Raw genomic sequence first — 23,547 nt, 5'->3', positions numbered from 1 at the left:
AAAGCTGACCATTTCCCCAGGAAGGACAACCTCCTGGACATGTAAGCCCTGACTCGGCAGGCAGTGGTCACTCCTTCCCTGTGGTCCTCCCCCCAACACTGCACCTAACACTGCACAGGCTGCTGGAAAGCACATCAAGTGGTACCAGCGCAGGGCCAGGCTTAGGGTAAGCGCACTACTAATGATTGATGAATAGATGAATAAGCAAATGAATGGGGGCTCTTTGGGGATAGCTGGGAGGCCAGGATTTCACTCCTAAGGCCAAAAGGGCCATTTGTGGAATCCTCAAAGCTGAGACCTCCTAATGCCAGACCCAGTTGCTCAGGTTTCTGGGGCAGCTCCTGGAGACCCCTCTCTCCCTCCCATCCCATCCCAAACCTTGGCAGGTCAGGTTTCCTGTCCCTCTTGATGCTATTCTCCTGTGGCTACCACCAGACATTCTGCAGAAGGAGCCATGAGTGAAGTCATTGGAGACAGGAAGAGAAGGAAACTGTCTTGTAACAAGCAGCTCCTCCAGATCTCATGTCAGAGCCTAAATACCCAGCTCGAATAGCCAGAGAGAGGAGGGGAGGGGAGAGAGGAGGAACAGGGGCACACTTAGTCAGGGGTCAGCAGCTGTGGGCTCTGGTCTCCACTATGTCCTTAGTAAGCTTTGTGACCATGCACAAGTCACTTCCCTCTGTGGGCCTCAGTTTCTACCTCTGTAGACATGATGCTCATGAAGGATCCTTCCACAGCTGGCCTTCTTCTCCCCACAAGCTGGGACCCATAAGGTCTGGTGGCCAGAGAGGAAATCCTTCTGAATCAGGTGCCCAGGTAGCTGAAGTGGGATACACAGAGGCCCAGGGAGGAGGAGTCTGCTAAAGAGACACACAGATGGGAGCTTAGATATTGTTTCCAACCTCCGGGTCAGCTGGCAGGGAGGGAAGGGGGTGAACAGCAGTACTGGACATTTCAAATGCTACTGGTTTCCTAAGGGCTGCCTGGGGCCAGTCTTACTACACTGTCACTGTCTGGCTATGATGGTGAAGGAAATGTTTAACTCGGGTTCTTTTCTTCAACTGATTTCCCAACCCCCTTCATGCGGATTCCTCTGACCGGGGAATAGACTGAGAAATAGCTAACTTGTTCACCAATCCCCCAGCCCCCTTCATCCGCTCACCCAACCATTCCTCAACCCCCTTACCTAGTTAATGGTATCCCCATCTCTCCCTTCCACCTTGGTGCAGCCATTTAAACTAGCCAATCAGGAAAAAATAAGATTGTACAGTCAACACTCCAGCCAATGAAGCAAGACCCAGCATCTTAGGGCCTGTGTTCGAGATAAAAACAGAATTTGCCCTCTGCCCTAGGCTTGCTGGCTGGTTTTCGATAGTGGTGGCATGTCCTTCTGCAGAAGTTATTAAAGTTGCCTTGCTGAGGTATTTTGTCTCCACAAGTCTTGCTTAATTTCATTTCTAACAATGGGACCTTAAGCAAGTCACGTCATCTTTCTATATCAGTTTCTTCACCTGTAAAGTAGAGATATATTTGGCCATACCTTCTTTTTTTTCTTTTAATTCATTTTTAGAGAGGAAAGAGAGAGGGAGAGAGACAGACAGACAGAGAGAAGGGGGGAGGAGCTGGAAGCATCAACTCCCATATGTGCCTTGACCAGGCAAGCCCAGGGCTTCGAACCAGCAACCTCAGCATTTCCAGGTCAACGCTTTATCCACTGTGCCACCACAGGTCAGGCTGGCCGTACCTTCTTTAAGGTCTACTTCTCAGTGAGATAAAAGGTATAGAATTTCTCTGAGAAGTTCATGGCCCGAGTAGATGAGAGGGTGGCCTGTCTCTTCTCAGGCCTCATGCCATGGCTCCTGCACTAGGCCCTCCCCACGAAGCTGAGGCTGCGTCAGGGTCAGCAGAGCCCAAGGCCACATTCCAGATGAACAAGCATTTATGGCGGGCCTGTCCAGCCCATGGGTAGTTGACCTTCGGGGGAGGTGGGGGGGCCTGTAACATTTTCCTCTCCACAGCTCCTGACTTCAGGTTTTTGCCTGTCCTGCCACAGTCCCATGACCTGTCCCTTTGAGTTTGGAAAGGATCACTCCTTTTTGCTGGGTGCCTCCCCTCAGGCTTAGTCGAGGGAAGTATCTGATACTGGTAAGAATTTCTCCAAAGGGGCCCCACCCTGGAGAGGAATTGGGGGCATGATGAGACATGCAACTTGGTGGAGCAGAGAGGTGATCTATCCAGTCCCATACCCTGTAAATCAAGCCCAGCAGCTTCCTCCCACCTTCCCCCAAGAGAACCAGCTTGGCCTTTCCTCCTTTCCCAGCATTGCTTGAGGATGTAGTCATCCTCCTGTCATGAGGCTGGGAGCTGAGTGTGTTCTTGACTCCTCCCTTGCCCGTCCTTGTTCCACCCAAGGCCAGTCCATTCTAATTCACTAATTTAAATCAGGCCCCTGTCACCCACCACCTGCACTTGTTGGCTGACACCTCCTTAATTACCTTCAATTTCACATGTCTATTCCAGCCCCTGACCAGCAGCTACACTGCACCATGCATGCCTTCCTTCACACAGATGCCTCAAATGTCTTCAGTGGCACACACACCCCACCCGCCACCCCTCACCCCTGTGCATTTCCTACAGTAAAATGTCCCCCTTAGACATGTAGGCAGTCCTGTGGGGAGAATTTGGTCCCTTGTGAACATGAACTTAACCCTCTGGCCACACCTATGCCTAGTATGAAATCCACTCCTCCATCACAAATTCTATTGTCTTTTAAGGTCCAACTCAAAGGCCACCCCCTCCTTTCTCTTCACTTCCTTGGCTGACTCCTCCGTGGCACAATTAAGAGAGGACTTTTTTTTTTTTTTTTGTATTTTTCTGAAGCTGGAAACGGGGAGAGACAGTCAGACAGACTCCCGCATGCGCCCGACCGGGATCCACCCGGCACGCCCACCAGGGGCGAAGCTCTGCCCACCAGGGGGCGATACTCTGCCCCTCCGGGGCGTCGCTCTGCCGCGACCAGAGCCACTCTAGCACCTGAGGCAGAGGCCAAGGAGCCATCCCCAGCGCCCGGGCCATCTTTGCTCCAATGGAGCCTTGGCTGCGGGAGGGGAAGAGAGAGACAGAGAGGAAGAAGGGGGGGTGGAGAAGCAAATGGGCGCTTCTCCTATGTGCCCTAGCCGGGAATCGAACCCAGGTCCCCTGCACGCCAGGCCGACACTCTACCGCTGAGCCAACCGGCCAGGGCCTTAAGAGAGGACTTTTAAAATTCTGCTTTGTGCCTGACCTGCGGTGGCACAGTGGATAAAGCATCCATCAACCTGGAATGCTGAGGTTGCTGGTTCAAAACCCTGGGCTTGCCTGGTCAAGGCACATATGGGAGTTGACGCTTCCTGCTTCTCCCTCCCTTCTCTCTCTCTCTCCTCCTCTCTTACTCTAAAAATGAATAAACAAACTCAAAAAAAGTTTAAAAAAAATAAAATTCTGCTTTGTGTTAAACTAATCCAGTTAGCCTCAGGGACAAGAATTGGGGTCCCCACAGTATCTTGTGGTAGGACTTGCATGTAGTCAGCATCGTTCCCTGCCAGCTCTGCCGCAGGTTTGGGAGCCAGCACCCTCTACTCCTATCTCAGGAGCTCACAGAGGCCTCAGCTTTCCCCTTAGAGCTCAATAAAATAAAAATAACTACTATTTTTAACAGTACTCTACAGTTTGAAAAACCTTTTCATTTATCTTCAAGTGACTAATTTTATCCTCACAGCAACCTATAAAGAAACTATCGAGTTTCCACTTTAACGATGAGAAAACAAGGAGGGCCCTGGCTGGTTGGCTCAGTGGTAGAGCATCAGCCTGGCGTGCAGGGGACCCGGGTTTGATTCCCGGCCAGGGCACACAGGAGAAGCGCCCATTTGCTTCTCCACCCCTCCCCCTCTCCTTCCTCTCTGTCTCTCTCTTCCCTTCCCACAGCCAAGGCTCCATTGGAGCAAAGTTGGCCCGGGCGCTGAGGATGGCTCTATGGCCTCTGCCTCAGGCGCTAGAATGACTCTGATTGCAGCAGAGCGACACCCCAGATGGGCAGAGCATCGCCCCCTGGTGGGCGTGCCGGGTAGATCTTGGTCGGGTGCATGCGGGAGTCTGTCTGACTGCCTCCCCGTTTCCAACTTCAGAAAATACAAAAAAAGGGGAAAGAAAAAAAAAAACAAGGAGGGACAGCTTACCCAAGGCCCTAGGTAGGCAATGGTGGAGCCCAGAGACTGAGTTTTCTTTTTTTTTTTTTAAGATTTTATTTATTCTTTTTATAGAGGAGAGAGAGAAAGAGAATGAGAGAGAGAGGGAGAGAGAAAAGAGGGAGGAGCAGGGAGCACCAATTCCCACATGTGCCTTGACCGGGCAAGCCCAGGGTTTTGAACCAGTAACCTCAGCATTCCAGGTCGACGCTTTATCCACTGCGCTACCACAGGTCAGGTGAGAATGGGTTTTCTGATGTCAAAGTCATCCCAGGATAAAGGTCTAGTTAAAATAAGCTGGGCTGGGCCTCCATCTGGCCCAGCATAAAGAACAGGTGAGTGGGAAACGGGCCCACTTTTGTCCTAACAGGCAGTGCCTATTCTGGAAGCCAAGGACTATAAAGAAGATGGGCAGCAACCTTAAAGGAAAGACCATAAGGGAAGGGATTGGGAACTCAAACAACACAACAAGAATTGCTGACAAGGGGCTTCTGTGGCTCAGAAGGCTGAATGGTGAAAAGGGAGGGAAGGTACCTGTTGTCCAGATTTAGGGTAATAACACCACCCTACAGGGTCCCTACGAGACCCACTGTGAGCATGTGAAGTCTGAAGGAATCAGAAACACCTGTGTCCCAGAACAAGACCGAATGAGATGTCCCTGCATCAGGGTGGCCCCATGGAAACAGCCAGCCAGTCCATCATCTGTCCTTGGGCCCAGCAGTGAGAGAAGGGGGAAGGGAGGGTGGCCTCTGGGGACCAACTTTCAAAACAGACACATGCCTCTTACCCTTAAGGAGTTTATGTGAGTTGTACAAGTTGAAGGTGATCCACCACAAAATTCTAGCCACCACTCCAACCTGTTATCCCGGGATGGGTGGGAATGGAAGCAGTGGGCAAAGGCTGGGGCCTGGAGGACCTGGAAGATGGGGAGAGACAGGAGCTTGGGGGAGTTAAGGACTGGAGGGGGCATGGTGAGAGAAGGCTGAGCTGAGGGCAAATGGGAAGGTCTGCCGGAAGAGCAGAGAAAAGGGGATGCGGCTAACGAATGAGGGAGGGAGAGATGGCAGATTGGGTGACAGTGGAGGAAATGAGCACTGGGAACTGGCCAAACAAAGCAGAATTTCCATTTGAGAGGGGAAGGCACAAGAAGACCACCTACTACTCCAGTGATTCCCCCACAGCATCTGGAATCGAGCTGCTAGCTGGGGGAATTCCCAGAGGAAAGGGCAGAAAAGCCAGGTGCTCAAAGTAACAAGTGTTTACACTGGAAGGGCCCAGAGCAGACACTCAGAGGACAAGCAAGTCGGCCCACAGGTTTCTTGTTCCCCTGCCCAGCCAAGAGCTGTCCCCAAGCCTTGTGGGGAGGGAAGAATGCTGTCACCCAGCACCAGTATCCCTTGGCTCATCACACACTGACCCATAACCAAGAGAGCATCCTATGATCTGGGACGTGGGACCCCCCATCTTGACCAGTGATACTGTAGGTGCGTGGGTTTGATGGAGGGGCCAAATGACATGATGGGCATGAGGATACCTGCCAGGGCATCCCAGAGAGAGGGTCACCTAGAGTGGCCAATGTCCCTGGTGTCCTGGCTCTCTTTTATTTGCATTGTAGTTAAATTGAATGCCCCTCTCTCCTATCCAATCCTTTATTATTTTTTATTGGTTTTAATTATTGTGTTTACATAGATTCAAGTGTCCCACCAAATACATCGCCCCCACCCCCGTGTCCTGGCTCTCTTTTTCTCCGATTAAGCAGTTTGAGAAACCTCCAGCTCAGCATATCTACTTCCTGAGCGGGATCGAAGGGGTGCTTGGGGGAACTCCTAGCCTCCCTGAGAGTCCGTTATGCAAAAGGAAACAGGCCCTAGAAATGAAACTGAGAAGCCCCGAGCGACCCAAGTGAGAGTCATACCCACCGAGAACTCAGGGAGAGCAGGCTGTGTCCCCTCCCCTAAGTCCAGCCCGCCCTCTCCGAGACAGAATCCTGCCAACCTGCTAGCCTGAATCCCTCTCCTGGAAACCCAGGTTACCATCAGCAGACATTTTGAGCAAGGTGAATAGGGTAAGAGGGCTTCCTCAAGAGGGACAATGGGCCTGACCAGGAGGTAGCAGAGTGGAGAGAGCATCGGACTGGGACACAGAGGACCCAGGTTCAAAACCTTAAGGTCACTGGCTTGAGCATGGGGTCACTGGCTTGAGCGTGGGATAGTAGACAAGCCCCATGGTTAATGGCTTGATCCTTCCTAAAGGTTGCTGGCTTGAAGCCCAAGGTTGCTGGCTTGAGGCCAAGGTCGCTGGTTTGAACAAGGGGTCACTCACTCTGCTGTAGCCCTCTAGTCCAGGCACATATGAGAAAGCAATCAATGAACAACTAAGGAGCCACAACAAAGAACTGATGCTTCTCATCTTTCTTCCTATCTGTCCTTTTCTGTCCCTCTGTCTCTGTCACACACACAAAAAAGGGACAATGGTCCAAAGTTGAGATGCCAACTCCAGACCCTGGCCCTCCACACACCTGTACTTGCTCCTTCAAATCCACCCCCACCCCCCACAGAAACAGAATCCTCCTTTCCTAAACCACCCCTTGGCCCCCATCATTGACCCTCTGCCTGAGAGGAAATTCTTCCTCAGGTCTCACTGCAAGCCCTTTTGCTGCAGAAGTACACAACAGACTTTATAAATGTTGAATGTGGTCCGTTTCATCCCCAGTCATCCCTGCTCCCCACCCTACCCCACAGCTGAATTAAATGAGCTGATAGACTCACAGCCCTTTACCAGTGAGTGGCACATTATGATGTTACATAGTGTTACATAAGCACTTGCTATTCATTATAGCCCCTTCTGGAGCCGGCAGGCCCTTTCCTCTTTACTAGTAACACTCCTGATGTGGCCTGAAGTCATAGTTCATCCTGCCCCCTAGGGGATTCTCAGGGTATCGAGGCACCCAGTCAGGATGAACTTCCTAAAGCATAGCCTAAGGGAATCTGGGTCTTCTTGGGAAAGCTAGCCAGTGAGCAGGCCCCAGTCAGTGTGGTGGAGTCCAAGATTCCGAGATTTGGGGAACTAAGTAGTGGGGGAGCCAAGGAATGGAGCAAATGTGGGGCCAGTGCGCCACCTAGTGGCTTTGTCATCTCCCCAACCCAGAAGCTGGGGAGGGAGGGTGGCGGGTGGGGGTTCTCTCCTGCAAAAGGGAGTGAAATAACTTTTGAGTGCCAAATACTAGACATTTTGCTTACATTGCTTTAATCCCCCAGTCCCTCAATTCCCCTTTATGATAATAAGAAACACAAGGCTCCTAGAGATTAATTGGCCCTAGATCACTAAACTTGGATTTGAGCCCAAGGCTCAGACTCTAAAACCCATGCTCATTTTTCTACATATCCCAGGGGTGCAGGCAAGGCAGCTGTAAGCAAATGGGGTGTTCCAGTCTAGAGGACCTGAAACTGTTGGGAGGGTGAGAAGGGAAAGGAGTATATGGGAGAAGACAAGTACCAGTGCCTACGAGGTGGTGGGAGTGTGTCTGAGCTTAGAAACCACCCAAGCAACAGAGGCCCCTTGACGTCACAGCTCCAACAGCTCTTTATTGGGATCTGAAACTACAGTTAAAATGGGGCGGTGAGGCCACATGAGAAGCCAGAGTAAAAAGAGGATTTCACTCGCTAGGGATTAAGAGCTGCTTTCAAATCTAACAAAACCACAGGGAAAGCCCTGATGCTGGGACTCCAGCCAACAACTGTCAAACCCCAGGGGGCTCGGGTCAGGGTGCGGTGCCCAGTGGAGGAAAAGCTCTTTGGTTTCAGAATCAGAATGCTATCTCCCCCAACCTTTCTCTCCCATCTCGCCTTTCGCATTTGGCATGACACAATCAGATTGCCAAGGGTCATGGCCCAGGGCCCTGGACATTTGTATATATTTGCATAGACAACAAGGCAAGCCCATCCATAAGGCCTTTCTTTAGTGGCAGTGGCATCAGTGCAGGGTGGAGTGATTTTGCTCTCTTCTGTGAAGGACATCCAAGGACACCAACCAAGCCAGGGGAGATGGCAGTTTAACAGTCCCCAAGCGTTAGATAATAGCAGATCTCAGCCCCTGTGGTGGTGACTGTGCTCCTCCCTGGGTCCCACAACTCTGGGGCCCCGAAAGTGTTTGTCTTTCTTCCTGAGCCTGTGGGGAGACAGGGGGATGGGACAAGAAAAAACTTTAGAGGACAATGCCATGTGATGAGAAGGAGTTCCCTGAAAAGAGGGGGAATTTATCCCTCCTAAGGCAGCCTACAGGCAGCCACCACCAATTATACTGGGGGCCAGACTGGTCTCCCAGGATGAAGGTCCCTGTTGGGGAGGCAGGAAGGTAGAAGCAATCTCCTTTACCCATTGGGCCATGCAGGTGTAGGTAGGCCAGGACAACTGGAGAAGAAAAATCCCCCAGCCCAAAGGGGACTCTCTTGGGGTGAGCAGTGGCAGCTTCCTGCCTTCAAAGGAAGCCAGGAAAGTGTCTGAATGCCTTAAGAGAAGAGAAGCCGAGCAGGGGACTAAAGTGGACAGAAGGACTCTGACTGGACGACCCCGGACTCAGGACCCCTGCTCCTTCTCACACACACCCCCACCTCTCCCCTTCTCCTCTGTCCCACCTGGCTCAACACCCCCACAGCTGCCCACCTCTTCTTCAGTGCTTTGTCTCCAAAGAAGTGGCTGAAGATGAAGTTCTCAAAGTCATCCACCTCATCATCATCCCCTGTCTGTCTCACAGCCACCTCCTCCAGGCTGTCCTCCAAGGCATTCACAAAGTCCCGAAAGTGGAGGCGATCGTGACGAAAAATGCCATCTTCACCAAAGAAAGCAGGGGAGAGGGGTAGCTCCTTGGTCAACTGCCCAGCCCAGGGCAGCCGTGCCAGGTATGTCCTCAGCAGAGAGGCCAGCTCCTGTTGCTGCACTGGAGCCAACTCCATGCCAAAGAAGGCCAGGCCCTCCTGTCGGGCACACTCCTGCACACCCGAGCAGCCTTGGGGAGCCCGGTACTTGTGCCTAGATAGCTCTGCCCAGAATGGCAGGGGATCATGTCTGTCTTTAGCCCCTTCCTTCCACTGAAGGTGCTTCTGCCTTTCTCCAGAGTGGGGGCGCCCATTTTTCCTGGAGGGTTCCTTGGGGCCCTTTCCCTTACCATCCTTCTTACCCCACTCCTCTGCCCTTGACTTGCCCTCCTTCCACCTCCCTACCAGCTGCCTGTCCTTCTCACCCCCCCAGTTCATCCTTTCCCAGCCAGATTCCTCCTTTTTATGCTTCCACTGTTCAGCCTTCCGGTCCCCCTGCCCATCCCACTTTTCTTTTCCACTCTGCTCTCTGGAACTCTGGAAGCGGGGCTCCTGATGCCAGGCTTCTGAGGCATTAGCAGGCACCCAAGGGTGCTGGCCCCGGTTCCCTAGGCCTTGCAGCTTCTGGGCAAGCCTGTGGCCCAGCTCAGCAAGGCCAGCATGAGCTGGATCCCCTTGGCCTGCATCCCTCAAGCTCTGCTCCAGGTCCTGCTGCACAGACCCCAGTAGCCGCTGCTGCCTCTCCAACTCTTGTCTTAATGCCTGGGCCTCGGCCTCTAGCCGTTCCTTCTGCTCTAGGAAGCCAGTGCCTGTCTCCTGCCTCAGAGGCCCTTGCTCTTTAGTGACCTGGCCACCCTGTGGGCCTCTGCCCCAGTTGAGGCAGACTCCATCTGTTCCCCTGATGCAGTCAGCCTCAAACCCCTGGAGACGGGCCCGTAGCTGCTGCAGCTCTGACTCCAGGGCCCTCTGGGAGGCCTTGCCCTGCTGCAGGGCCCCTCGGAGCTGGGCATTCTCCTCTTCTAGCCTTTTGGGCTGTTGCATCAGGCGCTGAAGCTCCTCCTTCTGGGCCTGAAATGGGTGTAGAGATGGAGGGCACCACAGGAAAGTCTTTTCAAGATGGGTACAGTGCCTTTTACCCCAATTCTATTCCAGTATAATGGGCAGGTAGCCCATGCCCCTTTTATGGCCTGGGACACACAGAGGATTTTGTTCTAGTTTCCCTCCCCATCCACAACCTGTGTCAGACCCTGGAATCCCCAAATTCCATCACACGCCCAACTTCCAAATCCTTTTATAAGCACACACTTCAATTCACCTAAGGATACCCAATATGTGGCTCTCATCGCCATGTTTCCACCTCCTGTGCCCAGAACAGACATTATCAATCACGGCCCTTCTTTTCCATTGAGCCTTGGCATTTCTTCAAATCCTTATCCACACATTGTTCCAGGCAGACCATACCAATCAATCAGAGGTGGCATTCACATGAAACACATATGCCAGCCCTGGCCTAAACTTTAGCATGAGGGACATGAGTAGGGAACTATAGGAAGATACCCTGACTATAGTGGGAAAGGAGAGAAAATGTACGGGTAAATAGAGGAAATTTCTTTTGGGAGAGGGTACTACAACAGACACCTGGCCTAGGGGGGGCTGGCCTGCTCTACCCCTTCCCGCTCGTGTCTACCTGCAGCTGCGCCTGTAGCAGCCGGATATCCTGATTCTCCTTGGCCAACTTGTCCAGCAGAAGGGCCATGTTCTGCAGGCTGGGGACACTGTCAGGGGGCGCTGAGGCCTGCAGCTGCCGCCTTAGCCCATCCTGAGGGCAAAAGAGCCAGTTACCCCACTCTGCCCCACAGCCTGGGCAGCCCTGAACTCCCCTACCAGGCCCACACACTGATGGACATGTTGACAGATACCGGCCGATCCCCCACAGCACCCGGCATCTCGGGGTCCACCGTGGCATCTGGAAAGACCTGCAGTTCCACTTCCTCCATGGGCTCTGTGGGAAAGTGAAGTCCCAGACTGGCTCCAAGGCCCAAAGAACCCACTCCTCCCATACACACACAATCATCACCCTCCTTCCCTGGACCCACCTATGACTTAGAGGCACAGCCAGGTAAAGGGCAAGGGCTACTCTGAGCAGCTGTCAAGGCACAACTGAGAGATAAATGTACAGCCCCCTGCATCCCTACTTCTGACCCAAAAAGCCACCCTCATAGTCTCCCTCGGGGCTGGGTGGGAACAGACGTAAACAAGCCAGGGTCCTCCCCACTCACCATCGCTCTCAGACTCTGAGAGGCCACCTGAGGATAGAGACGGAGCAGCACGGTGAGGCCCCCAGAGCAGGGGGTGGGGTGAGGTGAAGGGCAGAAGGGCAGTAGGGACCAGGTAAAGGCTCAAGAACCCAGGAGGGGAGGCAAAACTCACCTGAGAAGAGGAGGATCCCCAGGCCCAGCAGAACCAGGGCCCCCAGGAGGCACATGTTGAGGGAGATGCCCAGCTCCCTGCTTACACCCTCGTCTGTGGCCTCGTCCTCCACACCCAGAGACACCAGAGGCTGAGGAGCGCTGGGCTGCCGGCCCCACCGTCTCCGCAGACCCTCCACGTCCACGTCAGTGTCGTCGTCACTGCTGGTGCGGTGGGTCTCCTCCCTGATCCAGTCTGGAGGAAGGAATGGGGACAAGGCAGTGAGGCAACTGGAGAGACAGGACATAGGAAGAGAGGGGGCGTGGAGGAAGACATGGGGAGGCGCCAGCCCTAACCACAGAGAGGGGCACACAGAAGCCCAACCCACATCTGCCTGGGCTTCGATGACCACTCCTGCACAGTCTGGAGGCAGGAAACCAGTCTCCGTCTGCAGACTACTGCAGCTTCATCATAAAAGCACCCTCCTTCCTCCCACATGGGCCTCACATCAAGCTTTTACAGCTAGTACAGGCCTCCTAGGTCAGTCCTAACTCCGCCCACTCCTCAGCCAGTTCCTCTCCGGCTCCTCCTGGTCCTAAAGGTGCTAGTCTCCTGACACCCCTTCTGCCCTCTGCTCTCCTCACTGTGCACACAGTCACCACTCTGTCACCCACACTGCTGACAGCCCCCTGAGCAGACGAACCCAGGCCTCCCTAGAGCTCCAGGTCCAGACATCTGCCTGCCCACTGGTCACTGGGTATCCTGCAGGGACCAACTACTCAACACACTGCCCTCCAAACTAGTTCTTTTCTGGTGTTCCCCCAATTCATGGAAAGGCACACTGCTATTGTCTAGCCAATCTAAGCCTTCACCTCACACCCAGACAATCTGACACTTAAACACTTTGACATCACATGCCTTGTAGCCACCTTAGTTCAGGTCTTCATCAGTTTTGCTTGACCACGGCAGATGTCTCCTAAATGGCGCCCAAGGCCCTGGCCTCTCCCTCCACCCTGTCACCTCCAACAGAGATGGATTTATACGCTCCTCTGCTACAAATCTTGAATGCAGCCTCCTTAGCAAGGGACAGGTGGCCCGCAACCCTTCGTTAATGTTGCAGCCTTGGCCTGGAATGTTCTCTTCCCCCTACCCTACCTACCAAAAAGCCTGCTCTGCTCTAGGCTCCACTCAAATGTCATGTCCAGTGTCAGCCTTGCCCCAGCCACCCCTGCCTCTCCTTTGCTCATCCTGTCCCTGACTGAACCACCCTTCCCCTCCTGTAGGACCAACTCAATTTTACTGTATCTCCTTTTGCACCCCTTATAGGTCTGACTTTCATCTTCGCTCAGTCTAGTCTGCCTCTTACATAAGCCATGAACCATCCACCCTCCATCCTCCCCCAAGCAAAGAGCTAACATAAAAGGAACTCAGGGAATGAAAGTTGAATCTAGAGACAAGGAAAGAGGAGCCCCCTTGGCAGAGAAGAAAGAGTCAACCAGATCTGGGCCCTGCCACTTATCAGCTGTGTGATCTTGATCAAGCCATTTAACCTCTCTGAGCCTCAAGGGTAATGATGAGGACTCACTGATATAATTTAAGGAGGCACCAAGCCACTCAGTCCTAGGGCCTGGCCCAAAGCTGTGCTCAGTAGTGATGGCTACTCCCACAAGAATACCTTCTAGAAGGATAGTGCCAAGGGGAAACAAGGATGACTCTTACCTGCTTTAGGGGATGAGGGAAGGCTCTGTTGGGGACTCTGACCCTCTAGGTCCTGTGTATCTGGTCCCAGGTCTGTCACCGTGAGGGTCTCCTCCAAGTCTTCCTGGTCCATTGTGTCTCCTGAGCCAGGGGACTCCATACCATGACCATCACCTTCCATGATGCCCTGATTTAGACAGAGCTGTGAGCAGCTTCTGACTCTCCCCACTTCCTTCCCTTCCCCCAGTGAAGGTCCTCACCTTAGCCTCAGTCTCCTCTGGCAGAATGAGACCAGACTGGGAGCTTTCACTCTGGAAGAGCATCTCTGTAGTACAAGAAAAGATCCAGGAAAAACACACAGTCCCCCAACTAAACTTCCTACACAACCTTCTGGCTCCTGCAGGCCCCAACCAGGTTGGAAGACGCAGGAAAAAAGAATTGAATGAAGGAACAATATCTTAAACTGGTATTAGTAAGGGAAATAAGACTAACCAGCCTCCCTTTCCCTGTGAAGCTGGGAACCCTAGAACATGAAGAGAGATATCTGCACCCCACCCTCAGCCAGATCCTTTTACCTTCTCCATCCAAGGTCTCGGCTAATTCTTCCTCATCTGCCTTAGCGGGGCTCCAAGGGACCTGGGCAGCTCTCTGAGGTTCTGGGTCCATGCTGGATTCTGGGCCCAGGGTCTCCACAGGCAGGTTCTGAGGAAAGGGGCGCAAACAGGATGTGCTCCAGAGAAAGGACAACAGGAAAAACCCAGGAGCACGGGGTCCTCTGATAGGGTCCCTGGGACCAGCTGCACTACTCAGGGACTCCAAACCAGATGTCACACAAATCTAATACACTGAGTAGTGAGCTGACCCACAGTGAGGGGAAGGGGTCAGTGGTACTGCAGCACCAGCTCAACACTGTGCTGGACCCTTCCCTAACCTCACTTGCTGCTCTAAGGGACTTTCGGAGGCTTGGTTTCTGTTAAATGAAGAAGCACTGCTAGACCAAGGCACTGGACTCTATACAAACCTGCCCCTACCCGAACCTGGCTAGTTAGAACCTGGGTCTCTGTCCCCTCCAAGATCATCAGCACATCCCTCCCTCCTGACAAATGACCAGTTATTGGCTGGAAGGTGGGAGGACAGCAAGAAAACAAAGTCCTCTGGGTGCTTAAGGGCCATAGCCACGTTCCCCACAGCCGTCCCTGCAGTTGCCCTCACAAAAGGCTGCCCACTTCACTACACCTTCTAAGTTTTTCCAGCCTTTCCCACTCTCCCACATACCCCTCTCCCAGTGGCTGCTGGCAGAAACCCCACCCCTGCCTATCCCCTACTGCGCTCTCAGCCTGCTTGGCCAGGCTCAGCCTCTTCTCTCTCCTGCTTACCCCATCCGTGGCTCCCGCCATCCTTCCAAGAATAATTCCTAGCTTTAGTATATTTTTTGAAATTTTCAACTCGCTTTTTTCTCCTAACCAGTTCTACAAGGCAAGAATCACACACACACACACACACACACACACACACACACACACACACACACACGCACTGGGCCTTTTACGGAGAAGACATCAAGATAAAATGGCCAGCTGTCAGCAAAGGCACCCAGGGCTCTGGGTGAGTGAGAGCAGTGTCTGCTCTCTTCTACTGGCAAGCCCCAGCCCGTGTGTCCTGCTCCAGGGTCGTCCTTGACGTCGGCTTCCTCACCCCTACCTGGGCTCCTCCAGGGCACTCAAACTCCACGTGCCTCACTCAAGCTCTTCACCTTCTCTCCTCCTGTCAGTTCTAACATACCAAGCCATGGGGGCTTGCACCCCTTGGCAAACTCTCCAGCCATTCAGTCCCCCATCCCAGTGGCCCCTTCATCCTTCTCAGTGGCTTCAGGAGCACAGAAGTCCACTGGGTCCCTGCCCCACCAACTACTACCTGGACTACAGGATCTTTAAAACCCTCTCCTCTGTTCCCACCCAGCCCACACAGTGGCTCCCTCTGCCCAGGCAAGGAGTGTCCGAACTCCTTCAGGCTCAGAGCTCTTCGGTGATCTCCCATCAGGATGAGTCCTGAATGCCTGAGCCAGGCCCTTCAGAGGTTCTCTTCCATAGGTTCCCAGGTTCTTCCCCTAACCTCACTCCAACACTCTGACCCATGTCACAATCTTACCCAATGGGCATCCTCAGTCTCCTGCAGAATGGCTTTCCCACCATTGTCTCAGATCCTCTGCTCATGCTGGTTTCCCCACCAAAATTTCTTCCTGCCTTCTCACAGCTTACCACAGCAGTACCCTTCTTTCCAGGCCTGGTCCAAGTCCTAGCACCTGACTTCTGGGGGCTGATTTCCTTCCCCTGCCATGAGAGTTCCTTTCACAGGCAGCAGGAGGTGATGCGGGTGACCATCAGGACCAAGGAAGGAACAGACCCAGAAAGCAGCCCAGCCCTGCAAGAATCCCCCTCCATGTGGTACCCAGACCTGCTTTCCTACCTCTGAACCAGCAAGCACCCAGCTATTGTCCGAAGCTGGGCAGGAGGCCATAGCTGCCGAGGTCCCTGAGGTTGCTGTGGCTGCCACCTACAGAGAAAAGCTTCAGTGCCCCTGCTCCCTTCAGAGGAGGGAGGGTGCAAGGAGCAGCCTTGGCTGGCTTCCAAGGTTTAACGACTGAGCACCAGCTTCCAGAACCAGCACCTGACTGGTTCCAGTCCTTCTGACCCTAACACTTCAAAACTGTTCTGGGCAGTATTTGCCTTGCAAATCAGAACCTGTGAACAGCTACAGAGAAGCTTGCCTCTCCCAGGACCAACAGGGACTGGGAAAACTGAACTGACCTTGAAAGGGCAATTGAAGCAGAGGGCTGGAAAGGCTTTGGGGAATAACCAGCCAACTCTCTCATGCTATGGTCAGGGTCGATGAAGACCAGAAAGTAACTGATCTAACTCGCAAAGACAAACAGCTAAGAAGAGGAATGAATCCAGCCTCCCTTTATCCCCAATATGCTTCCTCATAATCATTATCTCCTCCCCCAAGACTAGGAAGAGAAGATCCCACAGTCTCCTTCAGCCCTAAGTCTCCCACTCACCCACCCACCATAGGTCCTTAGCATGGTCTGGTTCAGGGTTTCTCAACACTGAATGCACACTGGAATCATCTCAGATTGTGAATCAATTGATATCAGGGTCAGGCTTGGGCATGGATCTTTTTTTAAAACCTCCCAAGTGATTCTCACCTGCAGACAAGGTTAAGAATAACAGGCATAGCTTAGATTCATCTGAATGTACCTTTAGTGAACACTCCATTACTCTCACTCTCCATTCTAAATTGTTTGCTTCTTAGTAACCCCCAGAGTTTCTTTTCATCTTAGGGAACTTTAAAGTGACTGGGAAAAGGGCTTTCTGGCAACTACCGCGTATAAAGACTTTATAGTTTATAAAGCATGGACAAAAATCAAGGCTGTGGTCCTGCCCAGGTTGATCTGGTCTGACTTGGCAGGGTAGAGTCCCTCCAGCTTACAAAGCCTGACACAAAGCAGGGTAAAAAGAAAGGGACCTACCCCTTCATCCACGGCCCAGACTGTCCCCTCAGGCTGGGCAGCTGAAACTGGAACCTGGCATAGAAGTGGAGGAATAGAAGGACTGGCTTCCCAGAGTCCTGAACTGTAATACTTCAGAGGAGGATAAATAACTCCTTACTGAGTGGCTGGAAGAGTGGCAGGCACATGGGAAGGGACTGTAAAGACATCCTGGGGAAGGAAAGGGAGGCTGGGGAAGACAGATGGCCATCCTAACTTGGGAAACCACATGCTGCCCCCTTCCATCTGTGTGGATATAAGGTGCACAGTGCCCTAATAGCCTGTTGTGGCCCTTCAAGATCCAAGCCCAGGGCAGAAGAAGGATACCTCACAGTGTCTTTCCCAATGCCTATGCCTCCCAGACATACACACCCACCCCACAAGGAGAGAGGAGAATGACTGCACTGACTCCCCATACCAAGTTCAACAGGACACCGATGATCAGCTCTAACCCTAACCCTAACCCTAACCCTACAGACATCCATAGAGCCGTCATCACTGGGCAGCCTTCTGCTCTCAGGCCCCTCCTCCACTGTAATGTCATCATCTCCCCATCTCCAGTTGCTGTGTGTGACTGTTAACAGGTGATGGCAGGAAGGAAGTGGTAGCAGCTTGGGCTGAAGTCCTTGTTTATCCCTGGCTATGTACAGCCTGCTCAGGTCCTCCAGAACCAAACACCATGGCAACCAGGGTGATGTCAGACCCAGTGTCTCCATGGAAACCAGCAATGGGTATTTGGGTCAACAAGACAAACACTTCTGAGACCCAAACAGGAGACAGTTCTGGAACCCCTGCACTCCAAGTTCTAAGCCTCTCTTGGTTGGGTTCACCCAAGATTCCAAAAGATCCTCGTTCTCCCAAGCAAGCATCTCACTACCTTATTAGGAAGTTCCTTCTGCTGTCTAACCTCCCCCATTCCCCTCTGTTTTCAGATCTCTTTACCATGGGCCTCTGAGAAGAAAACCCACCACCACTGCTCCCCCACTACCCTTCTGTTTTCATTCAGGCAAGCGTAAACAAAAACATCCTAAGGATTGTCAGAGACTTCTGCTATTTTTAAAAGACAGCTAAAGGGGGAGCTCTCCCACTCTGTACAAAGCTGGGAACTCTGGTCTAGCTAGTTTCAACCCCTGTAAGAGTTGTTCCCCCAAACCTCTAAAGCAAAGGACCTAGGGTCACAAGTACTTGCCAGACGGACCCAGAGCAAGTTTTTGTTTTGGAAACAGCTACCCATGATCTTCCTTCCCCCAGTCCAGCAGTGACAAGTAGCTCTGTAGATCCCCGATGGAGCCTAACCCTTTGTGTTCTGCCCTTCCTCCCCATTACCCTCTCTCCCACAGCCTGATCCGCGGGCCCTCACTCCCCGCTAGGGAATTACCTGATCCAGCTCTTGCTAGTCTTCAGATGAACTTGCTGCGGCCTCCCCTGGTTCCCAGCCCCAGAAAGGAGGGAGTCATGTGACCAGAACTGGCCAATGGGGAGTCAACTTCTCCGAGGGGGCGGAAACTTTTAGCCAATAAGAGCTGGAGCTGAGAGACAGGGAGAAGGGGGAACAAGCACAGCGCTGAAATCTGGACTTTCCGTTGGGAGACTGAAATTACAACAAACTGAATTTAGGGTGACCATCCCTCCTTCCCCAGTGTCTAGTTACTAGAAGGAAGACCCTAAACTAAAAGCAAACGTTGGCATCTCCGGAGACGACAGGGACAGAAGCCGATTGGTCCCAGGATTGACACAGGCAGCTGCAGGATGGGGGAGGGGAAAGTGGCAAATCGTGGCTTGGAAATAGCCCTCGTGTCACCCTCTCCACTCTGCTCCAGCACAGATTAAGGATGCCACTGCTACTTCTTTAATAGGATGGGTCTAAAAAAGCATCCAAAAATGACACCTGAATCCAGAGTAGCCCCTTCTCCACCCTTGGAGCTACATGACTCCTAACCCAAAAAACTAGGGGTTGGAGGGTGGGCACTAAACCCAGCAACGTTAAAAACACTTGTTTACCAGACACCTAGGAGCCAAAGCTCCCGCTTGGCTCCAGGCCCAGCCCAGGAATGTGCTCAGAAAAGAAACTTTCTCATTGCAGGACACAGGAGCGTGGAGCACACAGGACTCCCTCCACCCAGGCTCAGCAGCTTGTACCAGGGTCAGCTTCAGGGCCGGATCTTTCTGCCATTCCCACTAACTGGTACCCTCAGGGCACACATCCCAAGTACCCTTCCCAATGGTGATGGTGGCTCATTCCAACCATTGAGCACATGAACAGCAAGGAGTCCTTGTCTGGATTTTCATGTCATTTTATTAACCCAACAATACAAAAGACCCTTCCCCCACCACATCTTCGCCACCCCCACTTTCTTCCAAAACAGCAGGGAGGGCGTAAGCAGACATTTCCCTAGGAGCCACCTACAAAATGCCAACATGAGGGGAGCACAAAAATAGCAACAGATAAAAGACAGAAAACACAACCACAATAAAACCAAAAGTTGAGCATTGGGGGGGGGGGGGGTGCTCTCTCTGCTGTTTTAGAGTGGGGGAGACACTGAAAAAGAGGTCCAGAAGCCGTGGCTGCTTTCACACAGCCTAAAAGCCTGCTGACTCCACCTGGGCAGTTCTGCAGTATTCCTGTCTTCTCTTCACATGCTAGGGTACAGAAGACCACTAACTCCTCTCAGGCCTGCCTTCCACACCCCACTAAGGAATGTATGCATAAACTGTAAGAGCAGCTGTGAGGTTCTCCTGATTAGGCCCCAGGCCCTTCTCTTGCAGGCAGTGCTTTAAAAATAAAAGCAAATAAAGCCCAAGTACAGGACTCTGGCTGAGACAAATGAGAACTACTAGAACACCAGGTCCAAAATGTAACAAAGAGCAAGGAAAGAGAATATCCAGGCTCTGAACTGTATTTCAGTACCTTGGCAATGAGGGTCCTACTGCCTCCCCCATCCACAGACTGTGACAATCCTTTTATCAGAAGAAATGAGGTATAAGGGCTCTGTGCCCTTTCAAGCTTTCCTTCAATCAAGCCAGGGAGGTGAGGGAATGAGGGCATCAGAAGCTGAAGACCGACACTGAGAATGATGTGCAACAGATGGGCAGGGCGATGGGAGGTGGTACAACAGAGTCCAGGCTTCCAGGACTGTCCAAATTTCAAATATTCTGGCATGTCAGACCACATATCCCAATTTTTGGCAAAAAATATGCTCCTTAGAAGAAAAACACAAGAGAAGCTGAGAAATAACCAGTGACTTTGGTATGAGGAAGGTATATCCCAACAGCATCTCTTACCTACTGTTTTGAAGCCCCGAATCACCATGAAACTGCCATAGCAAGAACTCTCCTGTTTCTTAGGGAAGCTATTGGTTCTCTAAGGGAGGAGAGTTGAGCAGGTTTTGGAGGAGGCAAGGGGAAAAATCCCTTTTATTCCCTAAAGCTGTCTTCCAGAGCCCATGAAAGGACTAGAGCAGGGATGGGAAGAAACCCAAACTCCTCTGGCCAGAAACCTTTAACACTTGATCCAAAAAACTAACAATGGAGCTGTGGGGCTACATAGCAGTGTTAGGCACAGGTGTTGAGGGGTGTCCATCATCTGCAGAGGGAACACCCCTGCCTTCTAGATCTTTCTCCAGCCTCTTTTCTCTTGCAGCCGTACCCCTTGGCCTCCAGAGATAGCCACCAAAAAATGGCTCTGCTTGCAGGGCTTTGGTTTCCTGGATCTCTGTAGATCTCAACATGAAAGTTTCCAGAACAGTGAGTGATCCAGGATCTGCCCACCTCAGTTCCTCTTCTGCCCGCAGGAGCCACTGCATTTCTGCCCCAGGAGATGGGAAGCAAGGACCAAGAGCCAGACATGAAACAATCACCCTGGAAGAGCAGGGAGAAACGTATGCACTTCCCTGGGTCACCTTGCCAGTATCACCCATCATTGGCAGCCACCAGCTGCCCCATGCCCTCACGGATGTAGACAGATTGGATCTCCTTGGTCTTGAGGCAGAGATCACAGGCCCAGACTGCAGAGGCCTCAGTGGTCAGCAGTCCATAGGCGCTCTCAGTCATGCCTGTGCACTCTCGGTGGAACCACTTCTGGCAGGAGGCCTCACACAGAATTGCATCCTGGTCATCGTTCACCTCACTCCGACAGGCACCACATGGATACACCAGGCCTGGAGGAGGCTGGGGCCCTGAGCCCCCACCTGCCTTGCCAGGGGGTGCTAGGCTATTGGCATCTGGAGTGCCCCCACCCCGCCCACTGTTGTTTGGGGGGAAACTGGGCTGATTCCCATTAACAGCAGCAACTGGGGAGCCTGAGTGGGGCTCCTGGGGAAAAGCAGTGGGAGCAGGTGGATTCAGGGGCTTCCCCCCATCCTCACCACCAGGACCAGGAAAGCCAGGGTCTGGACCAGGGAAAGGACTTGTGTTGGGAGGCAAGCTAGGGAGCCCCTGACCAGGTCTCTGAAGAGGAGATGGGCCAAAAGGCACCCCTGGCTGGGCAAAGCGTTGGGGAAGAGAAGGAGGGCCCAGCTCCCCTCTGGGAGGTTGTCCCATGGTGGGTGAGATCATGGGGCCAAACCCTCCCACTGGGCCTGGCATCATCTGCCCACCAGAAGGGCTAAAGTTCTGACCCAGAGGCTGATTGAAGGGTTGACTAGAAAAGTTCATGTTGCCGGGAGGTGGGTAGCCAGGTCCCTGAGGCATGTTGAAAGCAGGGCCCATAGGGTTGGGAGGGAAAGGGGGGGGCTGACGACGAAGAGGTTGGGGACCCCCTCCACCTCCAGTGCCGTAGCCTGGGGGTACTTGGCCTGCCATGCCACCCTGTACACGGAAGCCTCCAAAGGGGACAGGACTGCCAAGGAATGGAGGGGCTGCACCCCCCACCTTAGGGGCTCCAAAGTCATCCTCAAAAGGGTTGGATGCAACCAGGTGATCCACCATAGGAGTCGGGGGTGGTGCAAACTCCGTCAGATGTGAGTATGCAGGGCCCTAGTAGGAAACAAATGAGGGAAAGAGGGTCATGGAGGGAAGCGCAGAGCTACACCAGAAGAGCACCAGAACACAGTACACATTTTGGGGGCTGGTTCCAGCCAGCTCAGATCTAAAATCAAGATGGACCTTATAATACAACAAAGAAGTAGAGGGCGGAGCACAGTGCAGTAATTGTGTTTTGAAAACAGGCAGAACTATGCTGGAATCCCAGCTCTGACACTGAATAACCTCAAGACCATAAAGCAAATATTTAACTTTTTTAAGCCTCAGATTCCTCATCTCAAAACTATTAAAGCACTATAAAGCACAATCCCTCACACTTAGAAAAAATAAGTGGTAGGTGTTATCATCAGAAGAGAACCGGGACAGGGAAAATGGGAGAGGAAGATTCTGATCCTGACTGATAAGATCTTTGGTCAAACCTGATCAGTGGTGGTGCAGTGAATTAGAGGATTGACCTGGGATGCCGAGGTCCCAGGTTTGAAACCCCGACGTCACTGGCTTGAGCACCAGATCAGACATGAGCCCATGGTCGCAGGTTTGATTAAGGGGTCACTGGCTCAGCTTGAGCCCCCTGGTCAAGGCACATATAAGAAGCAATCAGTAAACAAACTAAAGTGTCTCTCTCTCAAAAAAAAAATCTTTGGTCAAATCATCTCATCCCCTTGTCCCCACACCAAATTTATTATGAAGCTGAAGGAAAAGGCCAGAAACAGCTTTCTCTTCTCCCTGCATCTGATTAAGATACAGATATTGGAGTGACAGAGTGGAGAGCACAGGTAGGGACTACTAGGAATTCTCCCGCCCACCAACCACCATTCACCTGAGTATTTGACTTCCTCCTCTTCTTTTCTGGGCTCTTCATTTGCAAGCCTGGAAGAGCAGCAAAAAGCAAACACAAGTTTCTCTAAGGTTTTCCCAACCTCCTTTCTCCCAGCCACGCTTGGAGGAACTCTTCTAACTTCGTTATAAGCTTGCTTATTTACCTAACAAATGAATACTAACAGAGGTGTAATATGAAAAGTAAATTCTATTACCACACTCTCAGCTGCCTCTTCCTTTAAATGAGAGCCCATCTCGATGCCCTCAGATTCCCAGTTGGCTCCTAAATTCCACGTGCTTCCAAATCCTGGAGTCCTCAGTCTATGACACCCTACCCCTAACCTCTGGAGAGCTTCACCCACCCATCTTCTTCAGGCCCCTTGACCTAATGACCCCCTGCTCCTACCATTAGCCCACCCTCCTTCCAAGGTCCTCAAATCCTCAGTTTCTCCAGCCCCATGTCCTCACGGCGCTCTCACCGGCTTTGCCCTGCTTCCTCCCGGTGCTGGGCGGTGCAGGGGGCGGTGCGGGGCCACCACCTCCCTCCAGCTTGTCCGGTGGGGGCGGCGCCGAGGCTGCCATGGAGGGGGGGACCCGGGTCAGCGGCAACGGGAGACGGACGCGCCCTCGGGTCGCACCATCGCCCAAAAAGGTGTCCGGGGCAACACAAGCCCCTGCGCTGTGGCTACCGAAAGTATGAAGGGCAAGAGACGAGTTGGAACGCCCAGTGCGCTCTCGCCCCAGCTCACAGCCCGCCTGCGGCCGCAGCCACCGGAACCGGAACTCGGCTCGGCCGCCACCACTGAGCCGGCTAGAGGAGGCGGGGACTGGGCTACACGCTCCCAGAGCCCGGCTCAGGGTAGGGCCGTACCACTGTACGACCTAGGCGGGGAGCGTGTACCGCGCAGCAGCGGCGTTGGCCAGCTCCGCGGGTCGGACTGCGCCACCGGGCCGAAGGGCCTCCGCAGAGCGGCGCTTGCCCGAGAGGCCTGGCCACTCCGGACCGCGGTCCCCATTGCAAACGTGAATGTCGCCCCAAGGCGGCGGTCCCCATCCCA

At 52.9% G+C, this 23,547-nt stretch overlaps 2 protein-coding genes across 10 annotated transcripts; both read right to left on the bottom strand.

The window, feature by feature from the left end:
• Nucleotides 1-7,787: 7,787 nt before the first annotated feature.
• On the bottom strand, nt 7,788-18,200 carry PBXIP1 (PBX homeobox interacting protein 1). 5 transcript variants are annotated; one of them, XM_066362343.1, is made up of 13 exons: nt 18,069-18,168; nt 16,812-16,861; nt 16,673-16,726; nt 15,610-15,696; nt 13,719-13,845; nt 13,404-13,468; nt 13,165-13,330; nt 11,467-11,700; nt 11,316-11,342; nt 10,956-11,038; nt 10,724-10,855; nt 8,885-10,104; nt 7,788-8,390 (listed from the first exon to the last, which is right to left on the bottom strand). In XM_066362343.1, the coding sequence occupies exons 4-13, from the start codon at nt 15,658-15,660 to the stop codon at nt 8,309-8,311; spliced, it is 2,187 nt and encodes a 728-aa protein (XP_066218440.1). In that variant the 5' UTR covers nt 15,661-15,696; nt 16,673-16,726; nt 16,812-16,861; nt 18,069-18,168; the 3' UTR covers nt 7,788-8,308. The 5 variants fall into 5 exon arrangements, with proteins under 5 accessions (XP_066218440.1, XP_066218439.1, XP_066218436.1 ...); XM_066362342.1 differs by lacking the exon at nt 16,812-16,861 and having other exon boundaries at nt 18,069-18,137; XM_066362339.1 differs by lacking the exon at nt 16,812-16,861 and having other exon boundaries at nt 16,673-16,783; nt 18,069-18,118.
• Nucleotides 18,201-18,972: 772 nt separating this feature from the next.
• Nucleotides 18,973-23,270, bottom strand: PYGO2 (pygopus family PHD finger 2). Of its 5 annotated transcripts, none has more exons than XM_066362347.1 (4): nt 22,969-23,033; nt 22,491-22,540; nt 22,090-22,241; nt 18,973-21,664 (listed from the first exon to the last, which is right to left on the bottom strand). In XM_066362347.1, exon 4 carries the CDS (start codon nt 21,614-21,616, stop codon nt 20,600-20,602), a length of 1,017 nt encoding a protein of 338 aa, XP_066218444.1. In that variant the 5' UTR covers nt 21,617-21,664; nt 22,090-22,241; nt 22,491-22,540; nt 22,969-23,033; the 3' UTR covers nt 18,973-20,599. The 5 variants fall into 5 exon arrangements, with proteins under 5 accessions (XP_066218444.1, XP_066218445.1, XP_066218446.1 ...); XM_066362348.1 differs by having other exon boundaries at nt 22,126-22,241; XM_066362349.1 differs by lacking the exon at nt 22,969-23,033 and adding an exon at nt 22,907-22,953.
• Nucleotides 23,271-23,547: the final 277 nt, after the last annotated feature.

Source organism: Saccopteryx leptura, chromosome 2, assembly GCF_036850995.1.
Source record: "Saccopteryx leptura isolate mSacLep1 chromosome 2, mSacLep1_pri_phased_curated, whole genome shotgun sequence".
Lineage (NCBI taxonomy): Eukaryota > Metazoa > Chordata > Mammalia > Chiroptera > Emballonuridae > Saccopteryx > Saccopteryx leptura.
Note: the sequence above shows the minus strand (reverse complement) of the source record. Positions and strands in the feature narration are given on the sequence as shown.